The following is a 25,699-nucleotide window of genomic DNA, read 5'->3' on the forward strand; positions in this document are numbered from 1 at the left end:
GCTGTGCCGAAAGCAGGCCCGCTGCCACCACCGAAGCACAAAGCTTCTCCACCACAGCAACCGGGAAGGCCCAAGCGGCCTGCTTTTCTTTCATGTGGGCGACCTGGCTGCTCCGCGGGCTGACGCCGCAGCTGAAGCCCGGGAGAGGCGCTTGGCGGACATCGAGGCAGCTTAGTCTCCATCCGCCCAGCTGGGCGCTTTCCTCGCTGCCGTTGCTGCTCCGCTCCTCCTCCTCCTCCGGCGCCGCCCTTCTTCCCACCGCAGGGCCCGTCGGGGCGGAGCTCTTTCCTTTCACGCCGGCCTCGGTTTCGAGTAGCCGCTTCTACCATCGCCTCCCCGGCCAAGAGTCCCAGGAAATGCCCGCCGCTCCCCGCTTCGAGTCCCAGAGCGAGGACGACATGGAGCCCGAGACCCCCACGGAGCCCGACGACGAGTCACACGACGGCCGCCCCAAAAAGAGCAAGGTAGGAGGCGGCCGGGCAAAGGCGGCCCCGGCCTCGTGGCGGCAGCGGCCGAAGAAAGGAGGGGCCGAAGGCGGGGCGGCGGGCTAGGAAACGACGCGGCTGCGCGAGAAGCCAAGCGGCCTGCTTGCTGCGTGTCAGCCCGGCCCGGCCCGGCCCGGCTCGGAAGCGGAGGGCTCGGGGGCTTCCCCGTTGTAGAGCTTGCGTCTTTCGTCCCCTGCCCTTCCTCCCCCAATGTGTGTGCGTTTGTTTGTTTGTTTGTTTGTGTGTGTGTGTGTGTGTGTGTGTGTGTGTGTGTGAAGAATCATCTTAAAAATGCGAGTTCCTGGTATACTTAAAAAATGAAGAGGCCGCAGCCATCACGATTTCTGAAAAGTTTAAAATTTATTTAAAACTACTTAAAAAATTACTGAGCTTTCGTCAATCCCTATTGACTTCATCAGAGTATTAAAATCCCCGTTGAAGAATTGAGAATTAAGAATTAACCAAATTGATCAGCATTATTTATTTATTGCATACATACAATATAAGTAAAAAACCAATTAAAAACATCACTAAAATCACATATATTATAAAACCATGCTTGCAACAATCAGGCTTAATTCCAGGCCTGCCGGAAAAGCTTTCCCGGTAGGGAGGAGATAATGTGAATCTCCGGGGGCAATTGATTCCATAGGGTCGGAGCCACCACAGAGAAGGCTCTTCCCCAAGGTCGAGAAGGCCGACTGTGGGCCCTTACTGGCCGCAGTGAGGTATGAGGCGGTCCCGTAAACAGTCTGGCCCTGAGCCATTTAGGGCTTTAAAGGTGATAACCAACACCTTGAATTTTGCTCGGAGACCGACTGGCAACCAATGCAGCTCGCATAGAGATGGAGTAATACGGGCATACTGTGGTACACCTGTTATTGCACACCGCTGCATTTTGCACTAGCTGAAGTCTCCAAACACTCTTCAAGGGTAACCCCTTGTATTATTTAAAGCAAGCGTTTCTTCAATGGGGATTTGAATACTCTGATGAAGTCAATAGAGATTGACAAAAGCTCAGTAATTTTTTAGTAGTTTTAAATAAATTTTAAACATTCCAGAGATCGTGATGGCTATTGCCTCTTCTCATATATGTGTATGTATACACACACACAATCACAGATATATATGCACATACATACGTACACACCTTCATACCAAGAGGAGGGCTCACGTCTTGCTCTTATTCCTTTTCTACACAAAAAAAGTTTTCTAATCCAGATTTTATGTGCCAGCTGTGCACAGGTGTAACAAGCTTCTTTCCTTCAGCTTGGTGCTAAAAAAGTACCAACATGTGCAGGAGGGGAAGGCCAGAATGCATCCCTCCTCCCACTTTCTTAAAACCCCACTGTTTCAGCCCGTTTTTTAATTTTTTGCCAACTTGTCAGAGATCTGAGGAAATGAGGACCCATATTGTGGGGGCAATATGCTGGCTCTGTTAAAAAAGTGCTATTGCTACCATGTTGTAAGCAGCCCTGAGTCTAAGGAGAAGGGCGGCATTAAAAAATTGAATAAATAAATAAATCTTAAAATTTCAAGGTTTATATATCAGCATGTAAAAAAAAAGTAGCGTGTACGACAATAAATGCACCAAATATCATTTTATGGATAAGCTAAGGTATTCATAATGAAAGCTTTTGTGATAGAAAACTAAAAGTTGGTAAAAGGGACCTATACAATGAATATTCAGTATATTTCCATTTCTGCATATTTCTACTTGTTTCTGAATATTTTCAGGATTCCTAAACATTTTATATCTGGCTAATTTCTCCCTCTCTGGATAATAGAATAGATTAGAATAGAATTATTTATTGGCCAAGTGGGATTGGAAACACAAGGAATTTGTCCTTGGTACATACTATATGCTCTCAGTGTACATAAAAGATACATTTGTCAATAACAAGAGGAGCAAACTTAATGATTGTCACAGGGTACAAATAAGCAATCAGGAAACAATCAATAGTAATATTTTGGATGTCTGTTAGATGATTTATTCCAAGAGTTGGAATCAAAATACATCTGGAAGGCTCTAGGTTTGGGTAAAAGGAAGATCGGTTGGGATGAAGGGAATATACCGTATTTTCCGGCGTATAAGACGACTTTTTAACCCCTGAAAATCTTTTCCAAAGTGGGGGGTCGTCTTATAGGCCGGATACTGCGCCCATTCCACAGCCGCGGGCGGGAGGAGGCCGGGAGCGGGATTGAGGGGGGGGGGGAGCGGACCCGCGCTCACTTTCGGCTCTGGGGACAGCGGGTGGCTATGGCGCCGAAAGGAAAAAGCGCTGCTGTTGCTGCTGCCGCTGCCGCCTGAGGCGGCGGCACTCGAATCTGGCGTGGTGGAAAATCTGGAGGCAGGCAAAGATTTTCCACCACGCCAGATTCGAGTGCCGCCGCCTCAGGCAGCAGCGACAGCAGCAACAGCAGCGCGTTGATGAAGCCGGCGAGGGAGCTCCGGAATCGGTTGGCGCTCGCCCGACGCCTTGTTTTTTTATTTCCTCCTTTGGTTTCTCTTCACAGGCGGGAGTTCGGGAGGCAAGGGAGCGCTCGAGGAGACAGCGTCTTGTGGCATCGCTCAGCAACTTCTTTTTCCTTTCGGCGCCATAGCCATCCGCAGTCCCCGGAGCCGAAAGTGAGCGCGGGTCCGCTCCGCCCGCCCGGTTTGCAAGCGGCGGAGATCCCAGGCTGCTTGGCCGAGCGGGGCTTCCATTCAGGACGGGGGCAGGAGGGAGGGAGGGAAGGGAAACGCAGCCCTTTGCCTCAACCCGCCGGCTCCGGGGACTGCGGGTGGCTATGGCGCCGAAAGGAAAAAGAAGTTGCTGAGCGTCCCTTCGTCATAAACCCGACGGGAGGCGATGCCGCAAGACGCTGTCTCCTCGAGCGCTCCCTTGCCTCCCGAACTCCCGCCTGTGAAGAGAAACCAAAGGGGGAAATAAAAAAACAAGGCATCGGGCGAGCGCCAACCGATTCCGGAGCTCCCTCGCCGGCTTCATCAACGCGCTGCTGTTGCTGCTGTCGCTGCCGCCTGAGGCGGCGGCACTCGAATCTGGCGGATAGCTGGCGAGGCGCCGGCTAGAGGGCTGGACGCCGCCGCTCCCGCCGCCGGCTTTGCTGGGGTGGAGCGCCACTCCCGGCGACAGGAACTGCGGGGGGTAGCCGGCGTAACGAGCCCTTGCCGCAGCTATCCACCGCTTCTTTCTTCTCCGCCTTGCCTCCGCTACTCCCGCCGCCGCCTTTGCCTCTTGCCCGGCAGGGAGAGCAAAGGCGGCGGCGGGGAGTAGCGGAGGCGAGGCGGAGAAGAAAGAAGCGGCGGATAGCTGCGGCAAGGGCTCGTTAGCCGGAGCGTACGCCGGCTACCCCCCGCAGTTCCTGCTGCCGGGAAGCAGCCCCTTTACATTAGCGGTGGCTGCAACGGCACTGGCGATGCGGCCGCTAGCCACTCCGAGCGGTGTGGGAACGCCCACCCCTCTCACAGTCCGGTCCCGGGCTGACAGTAAAGGGGCTGCTTCCCATCCTCCTGCCAGCTTGCTCAGAAGGAAACCTTCTGAGAAGGAGGATGGGAAGCAGCCCCTTTACTGTCAGCCCGGGACCGGACTGTGAGAGGGGTGGGCGTTCCCACAGCGCTCGGAGCGGCTAGCGGCCGGATCGCCAGCGCCGCTGTAGCCACCGTTGTGGGAGGAGCCTCAGAAAGAAAATAAGAGAGAACAAGAGAGAGAGAGAGAGAACAAGAGAGAGGGAGAGAGGTGATTCTTGAAGCATATGGTAAAAAGCACGCAAATAATAAGAAACACCCCCCCCCAGCCCACACCTGTGTTTGAAAAGAATAAAAGAGAAAAAAACCCCAGCCCTCAACTGGTTTTGGAAATGGTTCGAGTGTGTATATATATATATACACACACACACACACACACGTAAGGGGGGGAGAGAGACAGGGATGGAAAAAGAGAAGTGAGAGGGAGAAGGAATGAGGGAAAAAGGGAGGAAGAGAGAGAAATGAGAAACATGAGAGAGAAAAGGGGGAAAGACAGGAGAAGAACCCAGAAATGAGACAGTGGTATAAATTTGAGGAGGGATGATTGATGATTGACTGTATTTATAAGGGGATGTTACATGGGATTGTATATATGAGGGGGTTATTTATGTGTGTCTGTGTGTGTGTGTGTGTATGTATGTATGTATATATGTATGTATGTATGTATGTATGTATTTATTTATTAGATTTGTGTAATTTTGGTTGGTGGTGTGCCCCAGGATTTTGTAAATGTAAAAAATGTGCCGCGGCTCAAAAAAGGTTGAAAATCACTGCTCTAGCAGGTGGTAAATCAGCACTCCTTTTAACTGACAAGGGACCCATTTCCCAGACTTTGATCATTTCCCCAGGTATTTTTGTACCTACTTGACCAACATTATTAGTGGTTGCAAAATTGAATGTTAAACTGGATGCATTTATTTCTGCCTGTTTGTATTTGTTCTTATGTTTAACAATTGAAAATGTACTTTTCCTCCAAAAAGAATCATCTTTCCATATTTCTTAGGCAACATTTTAAAATAACTTTAAAAGCTGAGGTCATATTATTCACCCTGCTCTGTATCATAGCACACTGCACAGTACTGAAAATTGGCAGGGTCACTAATTAAACCCGACAAGTTAAAATCTGTTTAAGTGACATTGCAAGAGGATAAAGACAGAAAGTGCGGAAAGAGGAAAAAATGGATGGGCTGTTTGGATTGCCATATCATGATATCACATACAGATTCTCATTCCATAATAGATTCTCACATAGGTGTCAGCATGCTGCATGTTAGACTGAAAGATACCTGCAGAATAGATGGTAGGAGAAAGAAAAATAGCCAGGTTCACCTTTTTGTGTTGACAAATTATGATGAGTTATAATAATAAACTTAATTGTGGTGAGGAGAAATATGAGAGGCAGACAAGACAGATAGACAGAGACATATGGAGAGATAGACAGAAGAGTGCTCCCACTTGGCTCTCTCTCTCTAAATAATTCATTCATAATTTTAACAATAAGATCTTCATCATTAGTAATTAAAATATTGTGTTATCATGTTCAGAAATGATTTTTTTCTCAATGCAAGTACATCATAGACCTAGACAGTTTTTGACAGTCAGAAGAGGGGTAGTCTTATACGGCGAGTATATCTCAAATTCTATATTTTAACTGGAAAAGTTAGGGGGTCGTCTTATACGCCCAGTCGTCTTATACGCCGGAAAATACGGTAATTGCCTTATTTAAATATACAGTATAACATTGTGATGATTTCTTGTTTTTAGCCTTAATTTAATATGCATCTTTGGGCATACTTTAATTTTCAGACTTGGTTGCTTAACAGTAGTAACATTACAAAATAATGATTATTGTTGATTTTGGCAATGAAAGAAAGAAGAAATCACTCTTTGTTTCTTATATTTTTAATAATTATATTACAATTTTTAACGAAATAGAGAAAACAATGTACATAAGCCTATTAAAATAACATTTTAAAACATAAAACATTTGTCTTTGAATTATTATTTTTTAAAAAAATTGTTCATTTGTTTGACTTCTATGCCGCCCAATCCCGTGGGATTCAGGGCCGTTTACAACAATATAAAACACAATATAACAATATAATAGAAGCAAAATGGTCTTCAAAGAAAAGATAAGAAAGTCCAGTTGCCTCCTGAAAAAACACCTTTGGGACATTCACAGAGCAATTCTGGATAATCTGGACAGAGCAGAAATAAACTGATTTGGTCTAGATATGAATTAAAAACACCTGTGTCCCAAGCAGATGTGTGTCAGGGTAGGATTTGTTAGACCAGGGAGAAAAGAGTTGTGCAAGATCTATCCTGCTCATACCCTAAGATCCCTATAGGTTTTGTCTCAGCCAAAACCCAGAACCACAATCTTTGAGTTTTGCTAGCGCGTAATTCAAATTGCAGTGTGTTTGTCTCAGATCCAAGACAAAACACATATTTTATGCCTCCTGTCTAGCTCAATAATGAAGCAACATGTCTGTGGCAACGATTTCTGTTCTGTTTAGTTACTTCTGTATAAAAGTATATTCCTAACATTGTAGGAATGGAATTAGGAAAATGATTTGTGGGGATTTGAAGAAAGTATGTTTAATAATTTGAATATTTTTCTTGAATATGTTTGCTTTGCAGAAGGATAAAAAAGATAAAACAAAAAAGCAGAAACTGAAAAAGCAAACATTAGCCGAGACTGAATTATTGGATTTGGAGTTGGAGCCACCAAAAGCAAAGAAAAGCAAAAAAAAGAAAGAAGTGGCTGATAAAAATGAAGATGTAATTTCAGAATGCAACTCAATATCTCACATGAGTAATGGGGTAAAGCCCTCAAAAAAGAATAATAATTCTTGTGAAGATTCACATACAGAATCTGAAAGTGATCAAGATCAGGTGAGATTATTTATTCTCTGTACTAAGTATCTTTTATTTAGAATGTCAAGATCAGACATTTTACAGCTATGTCAGGGCAAAGCGTAATCCTGATGACTCATAAGTATAATCTTTAAATGCATTTTTATTTGAATATTAAGTATTTTTCATATTATAAAAACATGATTTTATTGACTGGAGTTTGAGTAAAAAGCATAAAATCAGACTGCATATCTCAATCTCTGATTTCAAATATCGTATGTTAATATTGAGATATAGAGCTCCTCGAGCCAGCAACTCGCATCATTATTAAGGAGCTGCCAATTTTCAATATTAAGCTAAGTGGACCAGTGATGTAACTTAACAGGCAGGTTCATATCTTTGTTAAACTCAGCAGTAATCAGATCTTAAAGTTATGAAATAATAGATCTCTATGTATTAATAACTGAAAACAACCTTTTTGACTTACCAGTGTTCTTTGTCATATTCCATATGGTATATGCTACCATGCACAACATATCAAAACACAGTATTTATCCTCCATTATTTTATATTTTCCTACTCTTGGTATTTCTGATATTTATCTTTGGTGCATTTTGTATTTAACATTCTTAGCACATCTATGTTATTTATTACACACCTGCATACATATAACAATCCTTGCATTTAATTTTTCTCCCCTGGGAATATTCGAAAGTGGGTATTGAGTACTGTAGATGCTTTTTTCTTTCAGTTCTTTAAATATTTTTTGGAACTAAAATCTTAACACTTTCTGTAACTGCTTTTTATTTTTGTTTAAAATAGGAACTAACAGCAGAACAAAAGGAAGGTGCTTTTGCTAATTTTGATATCTCTAAAGCAACCCTTGATCTTCTGAAAGGTATACCCATTGAATGTTTTCAGCCCTTATATTTTACATATAGTAGCCTGATGATCTTTGGATTTGATGTTAGCAGATGAGAATCGGTATAACTGAAATATCCATAAATTCATTGATGAGTTACTGTCTGCAAAGGATTTGCATAGAAGTTAACTTGGTTTTCGATTGAGTATGTTATTATTTTTCTTTTGGAAATAAGGAGTTAAACTTTGGCGTATTGCTCTGATGTTACTATGATTCTTATTAGATTGTGTAAACTCAGGGATAAATGTCAGGTTCTTTAGAAAAGCTCAGAGATAAAAGTTGAGGAATAATGATGCTTGGTGCCATATACAACATTTCATGTAGATATGCAAACCATATATAGCTTAGTTAAAAATAATAGGAGAGCTATAATTTATTGGTGGAAACACCGGAATACTATCAAAATCTTTTACCATTGATATTCTGCATAATTCTGTAGGGAGGTGGTCTCTAGTCATTTTTTAGTCATTCCATGGTTCAACAATTAGTCCCTCAGGATAAAATAAAAACATATACCATGATCTATGGCAGTGATGGCGAACCTTTTTTTCCTGGGTACCAAAAGTGTGTGCATGTACGCTATCACACATGCGAGAGTGCCCACACCCATAATTCAATGGGGAGGGTGAAAACAGCTTCCCCCGGAGGCCCTCTGGAGGCCAGAAACAGCCTGTTTCCCAACTTCTGACGGGCCCAGTATTTATTTATTAATCAGATTTGTATGCCGCCCCTCTCCGCAGACTCGGGGCAGCTAACAGCAATAATAATACAATGTAAACAAATCTAATATTTAAGTTAATTTAAAACCCCAATTTAGAAACCAATCATACATACTGACATACCATGCATAAATTTTATAAGCCTAGGGGGAGGGAAAGTTTCAATTCCCCCATGCCTGATGACAGAGGTGGGTTTTAAGGAGCTTATGAAAGGCTAGGAGGGTGGGGGCAACTCTGATATCTGGGGGGAGTTGGTTCCAAAGGGTCAGGGCCGCCACAGAGAAGGCTCTTCCCCTGGGTCCCGCCAAACGACATTGTTTAGTTGACGGGACCCGGAGAAGGCCAACTCTGTGGGACCTAACTGGTCGCTGGGATTCGTGCGGCAGAAGGCGGTCCCGGAGATATTCTGGTCCGGTGCCATGAGGGGCTTTATAGGTCATAACGAACACTTTGAATTGTGACCGGAAACTGATTGGCAACCAATGCAGACTACGGAGTGTTGGCGTGATATGGGCATTTTTGGGAAAGCCCATGATTGCTCTCGCGGCTGCATTCTGCACGATCTGAAGTTTCCGAACACTTTTCAAAGGTAGCCCCATGTAGAGAGCATTACAGTAGTTGAGCTTCGAGGTGATGAGGGCATGAGTGAGTGACTGTGAGCAGTGACTCCCGGTCCAAATAGTATGCTTGTGTTTTGCCCTCCCAGGGGTCCATAGGTTTCCCTGGAGCTGGGGGAGGGTAAAAACGCCCTCCCCCATCCCCCCAGATCCTCTCTGGAAGCCAAAAACACCTTCCCAGAGCCTCTGTGCAAGTCAAAAATCAGCTGGCTGGCACACACATGTTGAAGCAACAGCTTCCGTGCCAGCAGATATGGCTCTGCGTGCCACTTGTGAGCCCCATGCCATAGGTTCACCATCACTGATCTATGGGCTTAACTATCTGGGTAAATCTCTAGGACAGCATTTCTTAGTCTTGGCTACTTTAAGATTTGTGGACTTTAACTTTCTGTTAAGTCTGGGAGTTGAAGTCCACACATGTTAAAATTCTTGAACTTGAAAAGCAGTGTTCTAGGAAGAAAGGAAGATTTGATTCATCAATCTGACGGATGTCGTTGCCTCTAGGTAGAAGACTGGACTTGGATGTACTCCATGAGACTGAGTGTAGTAATTTGTAAAGTATTTAATAAAAACGTCTCTAGCAGTCTCCTGTATTTTCTTTTCCTTTCTCTTTTTTAAAGTTTTGTTATAGAAAAATTAAGGATAAACACATATTTTTCTAAAGAAAGCCTAATAGTGTTCTTCCACAGCTCGTGGTGTCACCTACCTGTTTCCAGTACAAGTGAAGACTTTCAAGCCAGTGTTTGAAGGCAAAGATTTAATTGCCCAAGCTCGAACAGGAACAGGGAAAACATTCTCCTTTGCCATTCCATTAATTGAAAAACTTGATAGAGATCCACAGGAAAGAAGAAGAGGCCGCACACCAAGGGTAATGAAATCACAATAAATTACAAACTTTTTTGTGTGTAGGGGGGAGCAAAAATACATTAATAGAAACATAGAAGTCTGACAGCAGAAAAAGACCTCCTGGTCCATCTAGTCTGCCCTTATACTATTTTCTGTATTTTATCTTAGGATGGATATATGTTTATTCCAGACATGTTTAAATTCAGTTACTGTGGATTTATCTACCACGTCTGCTGGAAGTTTGTTTCAAGGATCTACTACTCTTTCAGTAAAATAATATTTTCTCATGTTGCTTTTGATCTTTCCCCCAACTAACTTCAGATTGTGTCCCCTTGTTCTTGTGTTCACTTTCCTATTAAAAACACTTCCCTCCTGGACCTTATTTAACCCTTTAACATATTTAAATGTTTCGATCATGTCCCCCCTTTTCCTTCTGTCCTCCAGACTATACAGATTGAGTTCATTAAGTCTTTCCTGATACGTTTTATGCTTAAGACCTTCCACCATTCTTGTAGCCTGTTTTTGGACCCGTTCAATTTTGTCAATATCTTTTTGTAGGTGAGGTCTCCAGAACTGAACACAGTATTCCAAATGTGGTCTCACCAGCATTCTATATAGCGGGATCATAATCTCCCTCTTCCTGCTTGTTATACCTCTAGCTATGCAGCCAAGCATCCTACTTGCTTTCCCTACCGCCTGACTGCACTGTTCACCCATTTTGAGACTGTCAGAAATCACTACCCCTAAATCCTTTTCTTCTGAAGTATTTGCTAACACAGAACTGCCAATACAATACTCAGATTGAGGATTCCTTTTCCCCAAGTGCATTATTTTACATTTGGAAACATTAAACTGCAATTTCCATTGCTTTGACCATTTATCTAGTAAAGCTAAATCATTTACCATATTACAGACGCCTCCAGGAATATCAACCCTATTGCACACTTTAGAGTCATCGGCAAATAGGCAAACCTTCCCTACCAAACCTTCCCCTATGTCACTCACAAACATATTAAAAAGAATAGGACCCAGAACAGACCCTTGTGGCACACCACTTGTAACCTGACTCTGCTCAGAATACTCGCCGTTAACAATAACTCTCTGATGTCTACGCTTCAGCCATATAATCACTCATATTCATGGTGGGCTGCCGGTCCATTTGCCTTAACATCTTTATTATGTTTGGGGGATGGGGAGGATGATTCATCTTGCTGTTAGTGCTGTCTATTTGTACAAGAATCCACAAATAATTCTTTGTTTGTAATTAGGTACTAGTTCTGACTCCAACCAGAGAATTAGCAATGCAGGTTGCCAGAGACTTCAAAGATATTACAAAGAAGCTGACTGTGGCCTGTTTTTATGGAGGAACGGCATATAATGGACAGTGTAAGAAAATACAACTTGCTTTTTGAGGATATAATATTTCAATTTTAAAATATCTTTTTAAAAACCGTCTATCGTTTTTTAAAAATGTGTATCATATTGCTCCATAATACTTTAAAAAAACCTATTGTAATGCATCGTGTTTATTTGTTGGACTCAGAAATATAAATACATTTATAATAAATAAATATAATATAAATACAAAATAAATATAGTTATTTTAACGTGTTATTTGAAATAGCTGAAAATATAACATCAACGTGAAACAAAATCAAATTAATTTTATGCATTCTTGAAGGAACTTTTTATCCTGATGCTTCATTGTGGCTTTAGATTCTCATATTTGTAAAATTATTTAGAATATGTGTTATTAAGCACATGGAGATGGAAATTGTTGGAACTTGTTTGGTGACTAATATAGTTCAAACTCATAAGTAATGCTGACAGGTTTCAGAACATTGGCCTTACAATAATTTTTAGAGTTAAGCATTAAGTTTGATATATAACATGTAAAAATTCCTTCTAGTGGATCTAATTAGAAATGGCATTGACATCCTGGTTGGGACTCCTGGTCGAATAAAAGATCACCTCCAAAATAATAAATTGGACATCTCTAAATTGAAACATGTCGTCTTGGATGAAGTTGATCAGATGTTAGATATGGGATTTGCTGAACAAGTAGAAGAAATCTTAGTGAATTCTTACAAGAAAGGTAAGCATGTGGTCTGTGTATCTATCTGTTCCATTTTGGAATCTTCTGTTCCTGGGTTTTAATGTTCAGTGCAGGACTAGGAAAACCAGTTGGTCCATTCGATCACTGGTTCTATTTCAAATTTAACTTCATAGGGTTAATTTAATTTAATTTGGAGCAAATTGTAATGTGTCGTAGGGCCTGAATACAAAGAACTGGAATGTAGTTAAAAACCTGTATCAAAATAACCTGGGATACAGGTTATCAAAGGCATTTGGGAGTAGAATTAAAATCACTAAGCAACATGGTTGTAAAATGGGATGCCACATGACTGCCTTGCTTAACGACAGCCATTGTAGCGCTTCCTAATTGCAGTCTTGTAAGAGAATTCCATGCTGTTGATAAGCAAGGACATCATGTCATCATTTGCGACCCTATTGGTTCTCCACTGATTTTGCTTGTAGGAAATTGGCAAAAAATGTCACAAATAATGACCAGTAGTAGGCATGCTACAACAGTCGAAACTTTTGAAGACTGTTCATAAGTACCACTTATTCAGAGACATTGCAAGTTTGAATGAGTGGTTGTTAAGCGAGGATCACCTGTATATTAAAAGCCATTATAACTTATTTCTTTATTTCTTTTCTTGTTGTCCCATCCAAAAGTATTGGAAGTACAGTATGTGACAATAATGACAGCATACAAATTGTCAATTTGGTTTTTGTTCTGAGATGTGTCCTCTTGTTGATTATGTTTTACATAACTGTCAGGCTGAAGCCATTTTTGGACTCTTTAGCCTGCCACATTATATATTACTATATCATGCATTTTCTATTGTGGGAAAATGGGAGGGGAGGATAGTATGAGGTTGTTAGCATGTAGCCATAACAAATCCCTTTCTAGAAAGTCAGGGTCATCCTTTGTCTCTGCGCCCCTGCACCTGCGTGGAAGGAGATGGGTAGATTCTGCCAGCCTGGCACTTGATGATTGGAGAACTTGTGGGTGTAGTGGGGGCAGAAATTTGAACTTTCAACTGGGTGGTGAAACTCTTAAGGACTTCAGATTTGGTTTTCACCCAGATGTGCTAACATGACTCTGAGAATGAATTGAGACTTTGAGGAATGCTTTGAGACTAGCAGTGATTAGTGATGTACAAAACATTGTGAATTCAAATCATTGGATGCTAATTTGCTCATTATATGTGTTATTTATTTATAGATTCTGAAGATAATCCACAGACACTCTTGTTTTCTGCAACCTGCCCTCAGTGGGTTTACAATGTAGCAAAGAAATATATGAAAACCAAATATGAGCAAGTTGATCTTATTGGAAAGAAGACTAAAAAAACTGCTATGACTGTAGAGGTAAATTAACTTTTTATAATAGCATAAGTTCAGCACTGTTACTGCATCTGGATGGAAATTATGAACATGTAGGCATACACATTGCTTTTTTTTCAAAAAGGTTTTTATTTTTTCTCCACGATAAAAACATGCTTATAATATCATATATCTTCAATAAAGTTTACCCTTTGGTATATATTTCTTAATATTTGCTACCTCCTTTTCTAATTTTGTCATCTGGATAAACAAATTTACAAATTAAATGTACCTTCACATGCTAAGTAATATATCTCTAACTTCTTAAATCTGAGCCGTAGTGCCTCCTTCTCATCCTTATTTACTTACCTAATAACTAAAACCCCTTATCCCATTAAAAAGAATCTACTTTTACTTATATTTAATATTCAACATCAAATTATAAATTATTTGTATATAATATCTAATTATTAACCTATCTAATAGGAAAACAAATTCCAAATTCACAATCATTTCCTTCATTTTCATCATAATTTATCTTCCTTTTGGTGGTATAATATATATTCACTAAATCTAAATTTAATCAAAATCCAATTAATAATCATTCAAATTACATAAATTTATAGACTATATCATTTACTTTATTTGTGGTCAATCTTTCTTCCAGTAACATATAGATATTTACCAATTTTAAACTTAATTATATCAATTTATATCCCATTAATATATTCCATTCACTTTGTTTATATTTCTTCCTTTTAATTCATGCAAATATTTAACAATTTTAAGTTTTTGTTAGTAGTCATATTTGCTTATAGTAAACAATTTGTGATACCTATAATAATACTAAAAAAGAGAAAAAAGATTAATGTGTAATGATCAAATCCCAATCACCTATTTTCTTTAAATTCCCATTCTCTTTTTCTAAACTCCCCCAGTTTCTTGTCATTTTGTACCCCCAATTTCTTTCCCTTTTCTTTTTTCTCCTCTTTATGTATAATCTTATTGTTCTTCCCAATCTCTCCTATTTCTTTGGCTAGACCATTAGCCTATCCATTTTCATCCTTTTTAAGGGTGTCCATAGAATCTAATGGAAAGTATTGGGATGTCGGGCATGAATATGCAACCAGAATTTCACATTTTTAATGTCTATCACCCCCATCCTTTTCTCTTTGCTAATAGCTAATGAATATCACTTTACTTTGCCAGCATTTAGCCATCGAATGTCATTGGTCCCAAAGAGCTGCAGTGATTGGAGATGTCCTTCAAGTCTACAGCGGGAGTCATGGACGAACTATAGTATTTTGTGAGACGAAAAAAGAAGCAACTGAACTGGCTCTTAATGCCTCAATAAAACAGGTAGAGTGACCCAAAAGTATGAAAAGAAATAAATATAATAGAACACAAGAGAGTGATTAATAACTTATTTAGATATGGAACATTCATTAGAGCAGTTTGTTTCAAAATACTTTCAAATTCACAACCTGATTGATCCTTTCTTTTTCTTTTTTAAGCTTTGATTATAAGATTATTTACGATCCATAACTGCAATGCCTCTTGATCCTTCAAAAGTTTCTGAACACAATTTTTGGTGCTTATCTGACCTCCTTTACTTCTCTGCTATTGAACTCTTCTTTGATTTGTCCCCCTTGAACCTTTATCTTTTTTCCAAAGGATAGTTTCAATCCCAATCCCAATTTACATTTATATATTTTATTTATTTATTTATTACTTAGATTTGTATGCCGCCCCTCTCCGAAGACTCGGGGCGGCTCACAACATGTAAAAACAAATCATAAGCAATCAGACAAATTTAAAATATTTAAATATTTAAAAAACCCCATATGCTAACAGTCACACACACAGACATACCATGCATAAATTAAACGTGCCCAGGGGGAGATGTTTCAGTTCCCCCATGCCTGACGGCAAAGGTGGGTTTTAAGGAGTTTACGGAAGGCAGGAAGAGTAGGGGCAGTTCTAATCTCCGGGGGGAGTTGGTTCCAGAGGGCCGGGGCCGCCACAGAGAAGGCTCTTCCCCTGGGGCCCGCCAACCGACATTGTTTAGTTGACGGGACCCGGAGAAGGCCAACTCTGTGGGACCTAATCGGTCGCTGGGATTCGTGCGGCAGGAGGCGGTCTCGGAGATATTCTGGTCCGATGCCATGAAGGGCTTTAAAGGTCATAACCAACACTTTGAATTGTGACCGGAAACTGATCGGCAACCAATGCAGACTGCGGAGTGATGGTGAAACATGGGCATACCTAGGTAGGCCCATGACTGCTCTCGCAGCTGCATTTTGCACGATCTGAAGTTTCCGAACACTTTTCAAAGGTAGCCCCATGTAGAGAGCATTACAGTAGTCGAACCTCGAGGTGATGAGGGCATGAGTGACTGTGAGCAATGAGTCCCGGTCCAGATAGGGCCGCAACTGGTGCACCAGGCGAACCTGGGCAAACGCCCCCCTCGCCACAGCTGAAAGATGTTGTTCTAATGTGAGCTGTGGATCGAGGAGGACGCCCAAGTTGCGGACCCTCTCTGAGGGGGTCAATAATTCCCCCCCCAGGGTGATGGACGGACAGATGGGATTGTCCTTGGGAGGCAGAACCCACAGCCACTCCGTCTTATCCGGGTTGAGCTTGAGTCTGTTGACACCCATCCAGGCCCCAACAGCCTCCAGGCACCGGCACATCACTTCCACCGCTTCGTTGACTGGGCATGGGGTGGAGATGTATATATACTTTTTGTTCAGTTTGTGACTTAATATAATTGACTACAAAACCTGATGCATAGAGTTCAAGTAAAATAAGGCTTGTGACAGATTTCCATATTGTATTTCTTTCTTCTTTATTTTAATATACCTCAGTTGTTCTTTAATAATGTTTCTAACCATTACTTTCTGATTTTTCAAATGTTCTAAATGATTTTTGGGGGAATATTCTGGGGTGGCAGCCATAGTCATTGGAGTAAAATTCTTTGCACATATTTGAAAGGTAGGTGTCAGAATCAAGGGAAAAGGCGGAATCCAGGAATTGGGTGCAGATTGGCTGTGGTCTGTCATTGTGAGCAGCAGCAATAGAGGAGAGATTGAGTAAATGAGACATAACTAGGTATCATTCAAAAGGAGAGCAAGACAAGGGAAAAGGAAGTTTAGCTCTGCAATGTATAACATCCTGGAGTTTAGCTGAAGGAAAATATAGGAACTTCTGATGAGTCTTTTCTAATTCTAAAATATGTATTACGATGTTATCTACAGTGCTTTTGTCTTGAGGCAGTTTAACTTTCAAAATATTAGGAGTTAACTCTAATATAGTCAAGCGAAGATTTTTGCTATTTCAGTTGAATTGAAGAAAATCAATCCTGTTATTTGGACAATTCTCTTAGTTTATTTCTTTTATGTCTGCAGGATGCACAATCTTTACATGGTGATATTCCACAAAAGCAAAGAGAGGTCACTTTGAAAGGCTTTCGTAATGGAGTCTTTGGAGTACTGGTTGCAACTAATGTGGCTGCCCGTGGCTTAGATATTCCAGAAGTTGATCTAGTAATACAGGCTTCCCCACCAAAGGTAAAATAACTGGTTCTGGGCAGAGGGAAAAGTTATTTGTACCAAAAGATGCTGTTGCTTAGTTAATATGACACAAAAAAATTGCTAAAGCTTGCTGCAAAGAAGACTTGGGGTCCTCGTTTGAATTACTTTGCCTTTTCTGCTTGAAAACTCAGCACAGTTGGAGTGATAAAGTTGGAAAATTATTTTTATTTCTTCAAAAATAGAACTTTATTCTGTCTCTTAGACTGCTAGCTAAAATTCGCTATACTGTCTTATCAGTATATTGAGGTGTGAGGGTGGGCCAAATTCCAAATGTTTTACAAGGATTCCAAAGCAGCTATTACTCCAGGCACGTTCACAAATACTTGGTAATTCTTCATAAATTCTACCTATAATTGTGTAAATTTATTCAAATATCATCTTCCTGTTCCAAGTGGTTTCCAAGTAGATTTTTTTAATCTATTAATTTTAACATTCTTAAAATTTGTTGAATTCTCATTATAAATGTCACACAATGGTAATAACATAATTAATTTTCTGTTGAGGCAATTCATAGTTTACACAAATATAGCTTCATTTCATTTTTCTGCTCTCATTAATAGTGTATTTTAGGGAGTATACCATTCTGTATATTTGTAAGTAAAATGTTGGCTTTTCTGTAACATGCATACCATTTGAATGTTTCTTTGTAAAGGATGTAGAATCTTACATTCATCGCTCTGGACGCACAGGCCGAGCTGGACGTACTGGGATGTGTATCTGTTTCTATCAACGCAGGGAAGATTATCAGCTGAAACAAGTAGAACAGAAAGCGGTAATCATTTCTGAATTTCTTAGTGGAAATTGTGACACCACTGTATGTTGTAGTTTTTTAAAAAGCTTTAAAGTCTTTAAAGTGCTTTTTATCATTTCAACTAAAGTGTTTAGGACTAGTTTTCTGACCAACGTTTGTCAGTGAAATGGTGTGCCTTCTATTTTCAGGGCATTACATTTAAACGTGTAGGTGTTCCTACAGCAACAGACATAATTAAAGCTTCCAGTAAAGATGCAATCAGGTACGTTAATCCTAAATATTAAGTAAAAGTTAGTACAGTGGTACCTCGTGATACGAACCCCCCTTGATACGAACATTTTGAGATACGAACCCGGGATTCGGAAAATTTTTGCCTCTTCTTACGAACTTTTTTCGACTTACGAACCCACCGCAGATTGCAAAATGGCACTCCGCTGGGCGGTGCCACCCGGCTGTCACCTTTTGAAACAGCTGGGGGGCTTCTCGGCATTCTCCCGAACCTGAACTTTTGCCAAACTTTTCGGGTTTGGGTTCGGGAGAAACCCGAGAAGCCCCCCGGCTGTTTCAGAAGGTGATAGGCGGGCGGCGGCGCTTCTCGGCGGCCTACCGAAACCGAAACCGAAAAGTTCGGCAAAAGTTCGGGTTCGGGAGAACGCCGAGAAGCCCCCCGGCTGTTTTAAAAGGTGACAGCCGGGCGCCGGCGCCCAGCGGAGCGCCATTTTGTGATCCCCCCCCCTTGCATGCATTAATCGCTTTTACATTGTTTCTTATGGGAAACGTTTCGTGTTACAAACTTTTCGCCTTATGAACCTCCTTCCGGAACCAATTAGGTTCGTAAGACGAGGTATTACTGTATCTGAAATGAGATAAACAGCTTTATGACAGAATCCACACACTTTTTCTCACCATGTATGTTATACGGATGCTGCTACCACTGTACATTAGTTTCCGTTTGAACATTTCATAAATGGTTCATTCTTCATTTTAGTGGTTTTGTAAATATTCTTTAACATTTTCATTCAGATCTTTGGATTCTGTTCCCCCATCTGCCATTGACTACTTCAGACAATCTGCTGAACAGCTAATAGAAGAAAAAGGGGCTGTAGAAGCTCTGGCTGCAGCCCTGGCTCATATCTCAGGAGCTACAGCTATTGAGCAGCGCTCTTTGCTCAACTCTGATGCGGTAATAAATATACGGAGTTTAATAGTTACTTATGCACATCCTGATTTTCCTAATGCATTATGTGTAATCTGAGGAATTATTTAAAATTCATGCATTATACATATGTTTTCAAAGAGGTCTTCACAGGTACAGTTTTTAATCACAATTAAGAAAATATAAACACAGCTTTGGCAATGATTTCCCCACGGCTAGTGTTGAATAACTAGCTAAATAACAACACCTTTAAGGATTTGACTGGCCAATCTTCCTGGGCATAGAAGCTTAGTACATGGGTGGATACTGAGGAGAGTGAGGAAGATGACCTTGATGGCAATTGGCAGGATGCTACCAGGGAATGGATTATTGTAATCTATCCAAGTGTAACTGGCTAGTAAATTGGTGTAAAGTCATAAAAAGCATTGTGTCTCCAAAGTTAAGTAAATATTCCTGGAATTATTTAATATTTACTACAATGAAGGCATTTAAATACATTTAGTCATTACAGGGTAAGAAATTCAAATGTAAACTTCATGTAAACTTGTTGCCATGTAAACTTGATTTGGTGGAATTACCCTTATTTTTTTAAAAAATCAGCAAAAATGTTTTCTTTGCAAAATAAATTAATCAGTTATTAATGATACTTTAAAACTACAAGGAATGTGCCAAAGCAATTGAATGGCAATATATTCAATTAAAACGTCATATGTTTGCTGTTTGGTCCAAATGCTTTCCTTACTTCTAAAACCTGTGATTTTGAATGTACAGTATTTCAAAGAGATTTAAAGAAAGTATAAAAATAAATATGGTAATTGTATAAGAAATTTACAATTAAGAATTGGAGTTTCCTATATTACAAATCAATGACTTCAGTATCAAGAAATATTAAATGTGCTTCATGAAGTAAATAGAATAGAATAGAATAGAATTTTTTATTGGCCAAGTGTGATTGGACACACAAGGAATTTGTCTTGGTGCATATGCTCTCAACGTACATAAAATAAAATATACATTTGTCAAGAATAATGTGTAAATTAAAAATAATGGACTATTATCCTTATACTGTTGATGAACACATTCAGAGATACATTAGTAATGTCCAAATATGTACGGTAATAATATACATGTGTAATTGGACAACCATTTGACTGGGATAGTAGTGGGTCTTCTGTCTTGAGCAAGGAGAGGTTGGACTCCCAAGCCCCTTCCAGCCCTATTCTTCTACTGTATATTCTATCTATGTATTTCCTTTTTAAATTTTTATTATGTTGCCACTGCCATGCTGTTATACCATTTTTCAGTTGTTCATTGAAAAAATAGTTTTGCAGATCTTTCAGCACTCTTTAATCAAGTTTAATTGATTATTCAATATGGTAATAGTTTTAGTAATTGGTATGTTTGTACATGCACTAATAATAGCATTCTGTATTATAAATGTATGTCATTTTTTTTTTTTTAAACAAAGGGTTATGTGACCATGCTACTTGAGTGCTCGGTAGAAATGCATGCCACTGGTTATGCTTGGCGGGGTCTGAAAGAACAATTGGGTGAGGACATAGACAACAAAATATCCAGAATGTGTTTTCTCAAGGGAAAAATGGTAAGAAACATTTTTTTTCCTGCCTATACAGTTTATAGTAATTGCTTCCTTTCTTGCCTAATCTGGCAGTGAGTGAAACTTAAATCAGGCATTCAGTGTCGATAAGATATTGGAGAAAGTTTGTATAGCCAGATAATTTTATCTTAAAGAGAGTTTTGGACTTAAATAGGAGAAACTCGGACTTGAATGATTGTTTAAAAATTATGAATAAATTACAATTCAGAATGCCTGTGTGGGTCAACTATTAAAACCGTGACAGTAGATTAAATGCAGGTGTTCCTGATTAATCTGTTGCTTGAAACATGTATATTAATGCAAGTATCCTGCTCGTTAAAAGTTTTGAATTTTGTCAGTGACTGATACTCTGTCTCTTTCTTGTATTAAGGGTGTATGTTTTGATATTCCAAAAGCTGAATTAAGTAAAATAAAGGTAAGATTTTATTTTCCAATGTGACTCAATCTTGAGTGGCTCATGCTTACATATTTACTTGTATGCTTGTTTCACAGTCCACTATTAATATTAATAATAATAATAATTTATTGGATTTGTATGCCACCCCTCTCCATAGACCCGTAGAAGTCTTGCAAAAGACTTCATAAAATGCCAGAATGAACTTGGAGTCTGTACAGGTGGCCCCTGCTTAACAACCCTAATTAGACCCAGAATTTTCACTGCTAAGTGATGTAGTCATTAGATGAAACACCATGGGACCACACCAGTTTGCAATGGCAATTTTAGTGATCCAGGTTGCATTTATTAAGCCAGGACCTCATGTTTCTCCTGATCTGCTGCACTTGCCTCTGCTTTGTGTCAAATCAAATCTTAATCACAATCAAAGAACTGTATAAGAAAGAGGATGGGGCACAGAAATTTAAAAAGAATAGAAACAAAGAAGTTACATCAGAGTCTAAAAAATGATTAAAAACCTAGGAGATACTAAACAGAAAGTATACATAAAAGTCTTTAAGAGTCTAAAAGAAAAGTTAGGAGCATTAGATGGTGTAGGGGAGCATAAAAGGTTAGTATGTGAAAGACTATATCAGATTACAGAGCATTCTAATAGATACTCATAAAGTCTAGTTTATAGCACAGCCCATCATCCAAGCAATTTAGAGCACTGCTGCATAGAATCCTGAATAACTGAAAGCAGCAGGGATGTAAAATTGTCCAATACGTCCTGGGTATTTATGCTTCAATGGTGAGAAAAAGCTAGTGGTGTGCTAGCAATGATGGATGCATGTCTTTTTTAATATCTGGGGTTTAAAACTTTGTGATTTTGTTTTATTCTGTATGCTGCCCTGAATCCATTGGGAGAAGGGCAACATATACATTTAAATAATAAATAATAAATATAAATGTCTTTGTAGTACAGGCACTGGGGGAGCACATGCTTTGTTGCTTCTTTGGATTCAAGGTCACAGGGCTACTATCTTTATCATCCTTCAAGGACAGCTGAGTTGGGGGCATGTCATTTTGCCCAGTAAAGGCTCTTGGTGGTTAGGGATTTTGAGGTTAGTTAGGTATGTTGTAGGTAAGGCAAGGCTACCCGTCGATTGACTGGCAGCAAACGTTGGATCCTGGCTAGATCCAAGTTGATAATGCTGTGTCTGCTTCATGCTGTTTAATGAATGCTTTGGCTTGATTGTTCCGTATTCATGCAGCAAGACGTTGCTGCATTGTCTTGACTTTAAATAATGAGTGCTGTAGGTATATAATGACTACTTATTAAGAATTTTTTTTAAAGATAGCCTAACTCCTTTACATTTTCAGCAAAACATTTAGTCCCTATGGGTTTTCCTAATGCTAGAAGAAAAAAGGACTGATTTGTTACAGGGGCTAATAAGTCATGTTGTAAGTACCTCTGGTTCAATTCTCCCACCCACCTATCTTCCCCCTCCCTGCCCATTTAACCACTTTGCAGTGTGTCCTGCACCCCCACTGCCCTGCACTTCAATGCCCCTGCCCCCAGCTACCTTCTTTCTCCCAAGGCTGATGAGTCACATATGACCTGGCCCTTCATGAGGCAGTTGCTGGCTATTTGATGCCTTTCCAAGCCTGTACAAAATTCCTCTATCACCTTAGGGATGAAGTTTTATCCACATAGTTTAAACCAGAGGTTGGTTCTGCTTTTTTCCCCCCTGCTGGTTTGCTCAGTGGCACCCTGTGCTGATGTGCGGGTGCACAGTGCTTAAAACAAGATGGCCCTGACTAGGCTGAGAGAGCTGGTTCGGGGGCGTGGCAGGCCTGGGTCGCTGCCAGTTCTAGCAACTTTGGCCACCAAATTACTACTGTTTCTATAGAACCTGTCAGAACTGGTAGGAACCCACCTCTGGTTTAAACCTTTTATATTTTTTCTGGACGGCTGAATAGGAGATACAGTAAACTGGAATGTTAGTTGATCTACACCAGGATTTCCTTGAGGACCAGATCAGCATTATAGTTCTCTGCAGGCCAGCTGTTGGGGGATGCCCCCTACAGCAGTGTTTCCCAGCCTTGGCAGCTTGAAGATATTTGGACTTCAACTCCCAGAATTCCCCAGCCAGCGAATGCTGGCTGGGGAATTCTGGGAGTTGAAATCCAGATATCTTCAAGTTGCCAAGGTTGGGAAACACTGTCCTACAGCACCTTGCTCGCCAAAACAGGGTACCTGTGTGTGTGTGTGCCTGCGCCCCCACCCAGGTACCTTTGCTCTTTCCAGGCCAGCCCCGTGAGCCATTTTTAACCTCCCTGTGGGCCAGATCCAGCCTACCAGCATTGAGTTTGACACCTCTGATCTACATTATAGGCCATTGGAGGAGCAAATGATGACATCATAATGCCCATTTTGTCACTCTGATGAATCCCCTGAAACTATTGTGGAGAATCTCATGATCTCAAACTTAGGATGAGGATGTGCTGGTGGTGGTTGTACATCCCTTTTTAAAAGAACGGATTTTTCTTATTCAAGGGTCAAATAAGTTGCCTTTTCCTATTATTGTTTTATGAGGGTGTTTCAAACTTATGAAAGCAACCGTCATTTACAGTTTTCTCAGTGTTATCTTAAATACCAAGTTTTGAAATGTCCTGAAAACATTGTTCTGAAAGAAGGCAAAATACTTCTTGAATTCAGGTACAAAAAGTAGTTCATAATAATTCATGTTATTTTTAAAATTATTGTCTGTTTAGTAGTTTATGTTAGTCAGCATGCAAGTTTGTCAACTCTGCTCTCCTTATAGAATAATATTTTTTTAAAATTAGGAAACATGGCAAGATACAAGACGCTGGCAACTTTCCGTAGCAACAGAGTTGCCTGAGCTTGAAAATTTACCACGTGAAGGAGGCCGGAATCCAAGCTCGGACTTCAGGAATGGAAGACGAAACGGTGGTTTCAACAGACATGATCGATTCAGAAACCGGGGCCAAAAACGGAGCTTTAACCAAGCTTTTTGATAATTTGTTAATATGTCAAAATGGGACTCGAACCTCTTCTATAAGTAAAATTAATTTACACTTTATTTATTAGCCTGGTAATTCGTGTTTTAATTATTAGCCTGGATGTGTCTCGTTCATTCAGTTTTGGGCTGCAAAAGTTCAGGTTGAAAAGATTTAAGCACAAGAACTGCTTACTGTCACAATTAGTTGCAGTGCCCCTTATATCTTGGGCAAGAGTAAATCTCTAGCCTTTGTAGCACATTAGAAATTTTGAGAATATGTTGTGGATGCTCCCAATGGCTTTCAATGACTTTTTCTTTTTTTGCATATGCCCTAAGATGGAGGAAGGAGACACTCGGTATTCAATTTAAATTGAAATTGCAAAAGTTGAAATTGTATTATTGTTTTATTTTTTCTATAATACATTCCTTTACTGGTATAAGTAAATATTGACTTTTATTAAAAGATGTTACCTGACTTTTTTCAGGTGATATTTAAAAATTAAATAGAATTTGTATTTTATTTGGGAAACATGCAGATCTCTTTCTGATACATTGTGTATATCATGCTGCTCAGAGATGCCAATCTCTGGCTCACACAATATCTCTCAAAAGTTTTTTTATTATAGAACATGGGTTACAATAAAAAAAAATCCAGGAAGCACTGGTCTAATTAAAATTTGCTTCATGTAAACGGTTGGATGAAATCCCCTATCAGGGATAGGCAAAGTTGGTTCTTCTATGACATGTGGACTTCAACCCACAGAATTCTTGAACTAGCATGGTTGGCTCAGGAATTCTGGGAGTTGAAGTCCATAAATCATAGAAGAGCCAACTTTGCCTACCCCTGCCTTGGGTGATTTGCTTAAGTTAGATTTTTTTTAATACCGTGCATAGTGTAAGGACAGTAATAGAATTACACTGATACCTCTACCTAAGAACGCCTCTACTTATGAACTTTTCTAGATAAGAACTGGGTGTTCATGATTTTTTTGCCTCTTCTCAAGAACCATTTTCAAGAACCCGAGCCTCCGAAACTGTAACCGGAAAAGGCAGGGAGAAGCCTCCGTGGGGCCTCTCTAGGAATCTCCTGGGAGGAAGCAGGGCCGGAAAAGCCGGGGAGAAATCTCCATGGGGCCTCTCGAGGAATCTTCTGGGAGGAAACAGGGTCTCCACCCTCCCTGTGGTTTCCCCAATCGCACACATTACTGTATTTGCTTTTACATTAATTCCTATGGGAAAAATTGCTTATTCTTACAAACTTTTCTACTTAAGAATCTGGTCACAGAACAAATTAATTTCATAAGTAGAGGTACCACTGTATTCCTTTCTTGCCCATAATAGTGCTCTGAAGTGAAGAAAGCATAGGGGGAATTCCCAGGTAATGGATTTGGAGATAAAGTTTTTGCAAGCTCTATGCTATGGTATTCAAACTTGTGGGCACAATTCTTTCTAGTTACTGAGCTGTTGAAGTTTAGTATAAGAAATAGATCTTGCAAGACTGGAGTTGACTTGTTTTATAGAAGTAAGATTTTAAGGTTAATCCCTTGAAATAATAAATTGTTGTCTTGATCTTTTTCTGCTGCTTAAGAGTGTTTTACAATACTTAAAAAAAAGATTTACAGCATGTGTTCTGGATACATCACAGTTAGATCAGGTCTGATCATGATGGCTTACATGGAATGCTATCCTGCCCCTATTTGAAAATTCTCAATATGGATATGGATATAACCAAGGTAAGAGAGTAGAGGAGTCCACCACTATCACCGAGGCAAGCTTGGGAAGTCAGATTTGTGCAATGGGACAAAGCACATACAA

The 25,699-nt window shown here is 40.1% G+C and overlaps 1 protein-coding gene across 1 annotated transcript; it reads left to right on the forward strand.

The window, feature by feature from the left end:
• On the forward strand, window positions 1–24,388 carry DDX21 (DExD-box helicase 21). Its single transcript, XM_070752181.1, has 15 exons — window positions 1–464; window positions 6,655–6,909; window positions 7,693–7,768; window positions 9,818–9,996; window positions 11,243–11,360; window positions 11,884–12,069; window positions 13,267–13,412; window positions 14,577–14,726; window positions 16,775–16,936; window positions 17,613–17,732; window positions 17,900–17,973; window positions 18,735–18,894; window positions 20,336–20,470; window positions 20,856–20,900; window positions 23,709–24,388. The coding sequence occupies exons 1-15, from the start codon at window positions 93–95 to the stop codon at window positions 23,898–23,900; spliced, it is 2,370 nt and encodes a 789-aa protein (XP_070608282.1). The 5' UTR covers window positions 1–92; the 3' UTR covers window positions 23,901–24,388.
• Window positions 24,389–25,699: the final 1,311 nt, after the last annotated feature.

This window comes from Erythrolamprus reginae, chromosome 5, assembly GCF_031021105.1.
Source record: "Erythrolamprus reginae isolate rEryReg1 chromosome 5, rEryReg1.hap1, whole genome shotgun sequence".
Lineage (NCBI taxonomy): Eukaryota > Metazoa > Chordata > Lepidosauria > Squamata > Dipsadidae > Erythrolamprus > Erythrolamprus reginae.

Coding starts and splice junctions, on each gene's coding strand:
- DDX21 (XM_070752181.1), top strand. CDS start 93: ATGTGGGCGACCTGGCTGCTCCGCGGGCTGACGCCGCAGCTGAAGCCC. Junction 465..6,654: donor GCCGCCCCAAAAAGAGCAAG/GTAGGAGGCGGC, acceptor TTTGCTTTGCAG/AAGGATAAAAAAGATAAAAC. Junction 7,769..9,817: donor AACCCTTGATCTTCTGAAAG/GTATACCCATTG, acceptor GTTCTTCCACAG/CTCGTGGTGTCACCTACCTG.